The following is a 2,341-nucleotide window of genomic DNA, read 5'->3' on the forward strand; positions in this document are numbered from 1 at the left end:
TTTAATTCTGAAACATTAGCAGTTTTTCTCCTTTAATCCTGTTTTTGCGGCTCAATGTTTTTTGTGCTTTTGGGATTTTTTCCCCCGACTTTCTGAGGGATTGAAGAGTTTTTTTCTGAGGTTTAAGGAGTTTTCATGTTTTTGTCAAGTTTGTTTGCGTCTCAGTGGATTTTTCTTCTTCTTCTTCTTTTTCTTTTCTGTGTTTGAACAGGAAACCTTGTTCTGTCTCTGTGTGTTTTGTGTTTGAGCCTGTGTGTGTGTGTGTGTGTGTGTGTGTGTGTGTGTGTGTTTTGCAGCTGAGCGTGTGTGAGATTTGAGCCCAGCAGCTTTCTTGGTTCTTAGTTTCATTCTGAGTTTTCGATGTGGCAGCTGTTATGCAAAGAGAAGAGAAGCTGAAATATTGGGAAACATTTCCATAAGTGCTGAAACGTGAAAACCTGTCGCAGGAATCAGACGGCCCAGAGACTCAGGCCGAGGGGCTGAGGCTTTAAAAGAAATGTTTGAGGCCAAAATCAAATAGGGATTTGCTTTTTTTATGGCTTTGCAGGATTTCAATATTATTTAAAATGCGTTTATGGTAACAATTTGTGTATTTCTTGTTGCTAATTGTGTTGCAAAAATCTCCTGTTGGATTTAGAAAAGAATCAACGACATTAGAAAAGATTCAGAAGCTGAAGCTGTGAGGCTTTTTGTACCTTGTTGCGGTTAAATTCTAGATTTTTGCCTTTTTTTCTTCTGTGTTTGAAATTGATTTTTATTGCTAAAGTGTGAAAGAGCAGTTGTGGTGCGTTCAGGCGTCTTTGGAGAAGTTGTTTGCCGTGACTGGACGCAGTCGGATGTGAAATTATTGTCTTTATTGCGGCTGCTGAAGAATTCACAGAGCAACATGTTGGTCCCTGTGTGTGTGTGTGTGTGTGTGTGTGTGTGGGATTGTCTTGGGTGGGATTGTGTTTGAAGTTTTGTTTGTGCTGCTGTGGCCCCCCAAATGGAAAAGTTTTGGCGCTCCCTTCCTTGTCATCCCACACACACACACACACACACACACACACATACACATACACACGCGTGTGCTGGGAGTCGGGATGATTTGCCGGTTCCGCTGCAGTGCCACTCTGCTTCCAATTTTAGCTTCATTCAGACACAGACAGCGTTTCCTTCCTCTATCTTCCCCTCTGGCTTCAACCCCCAGGGGGAGAGAGAGAGAGAAGGAGAGAGAGAGAGAAGGAGAGAGAGAGAGAGAGAGAGAAGGAGAGAGAGAGAGAGAGAGAGAGTTTTGTATTTGCGACATTAAACACTTCTTCATTTATCAACGACGTCTGAATTCCATTTAATTTGGGAACAAAAGTGCCACAAAAAGATGTAAAGTTTATTTACACACAGAGAGAAAAAACACGACATCATCATAAAATCAATCAATCATGTTGATCCATCCGATTAATATTGATTTGTAAAGAACTGTTTTTGGTGAAAAGTCAACGTGTGTGTGTGTGTGTGTGTGTGTGTGGTGTGTGTGTGTGTGTGTGTGAATTCGTCAAATTCGTTTCATCAAGACTGACGAAAATGTAGTAAGAAAGTTAAAAAGAAATGAAAATTAAATAAAGAAAAATACAAATTAAATTAAATAATTAAGTAAAATATGAATAATAAATAATAAAACTTTATTATTATTATTATAAGGATTTAATGAAAGTAAAAAGAAAAACAATACAGCAGCATGTTTGATCAGTTAGGAGGTAAAAAAGAAAACATGAAGGAGGGAAGGATTGAGGGAGTGAGGAGGAAAGGAGTGAAGGAGTGAAGGAGGGGTGAAACTCTAATTGTTTCCTGATTTAGATGTTTACTGTAAATACTCGACAAGACAGTTTATTCTTTGAGTGTGTGTGTGTGTGTGTGTGTGTGTTAGTCAGTGTTAGTCACCCCCCCCCCCTGCTGCCCTGAGTCACCACACATAATAATCACTCCTCTTCCTCTCTCTCTCTCCTCTCTCTCCCTTTGTCTTCATCCTTTCTTTCCCTTTTGCTCCTCATCTTTTCTCATGTTATCTTCCATCTCTGTTTCCATTTCTCTCTCTCTCTCTCTCTCTCTCTCTCTCTCTAAGCAGGCGACCTCTCATAGCTCGGCCATGTTGACCAGTGAGGGGGCCCACACCATGGAGCAGGACGACGCCCACCACGGAGCCAAAATGGCCTCCGCCGCCACCGAGCCGACCCCAGGGACGGACGTGGAGGAGGCGGACATGACGGTGTGGACAGAGACAGAGTTCGAGGAGAAGTGCACCTACATCGTCAAGGATACAGCGGGGGAGGCGGGGCCAGACGCCGACACCGCGGCGACCAGAGCC

General features: G+C 42.6%; 1 protein-coding gene across 1 annotated transcript in view; it reads left to right on the top strand.

Moving 5' to 3' along the window:
• Positions 1-2,106: 2,106 nt before the first annotated feature.
• The window catches only part of LOC142990714 (PR domain zinc finger protein 1-like), a 9,603-nt gene continuing 9,368 nt past the window's right edge, over positions 2,107-2,341 (top strand). The window contains 1 exon segment of the mRNA XM_076140573.1: positions 2,107-2,341. This exon segment is cut by the window's right edge and continues 54 nt beyond it. Within this exon segment, the coding sequence (XP_075996688.1) occupies positions 2,123-2,341 (219 nt within the window). The 5' untranslated portion in view covers positions 2,107-2,122.

This window comes from Genypterus blacodes, unplaced genomic scaffold (assembly GCF_046128005.1).
Source record: "Genypterus blacodes isolate CSIRO-AG114 ecotype Tasmania unplaced genomic scaffold, CSIRO-AGI_Gbla_v1 ptg000687l_1, whole genome shotgun sequence".
Classification (NCBI taxonomy): Eukaryota; Metazoa; Chordata; class Actinopteri; order Ophidiiformes; family Ophidiidae; genus Genypterus; species Genypterus blacodes.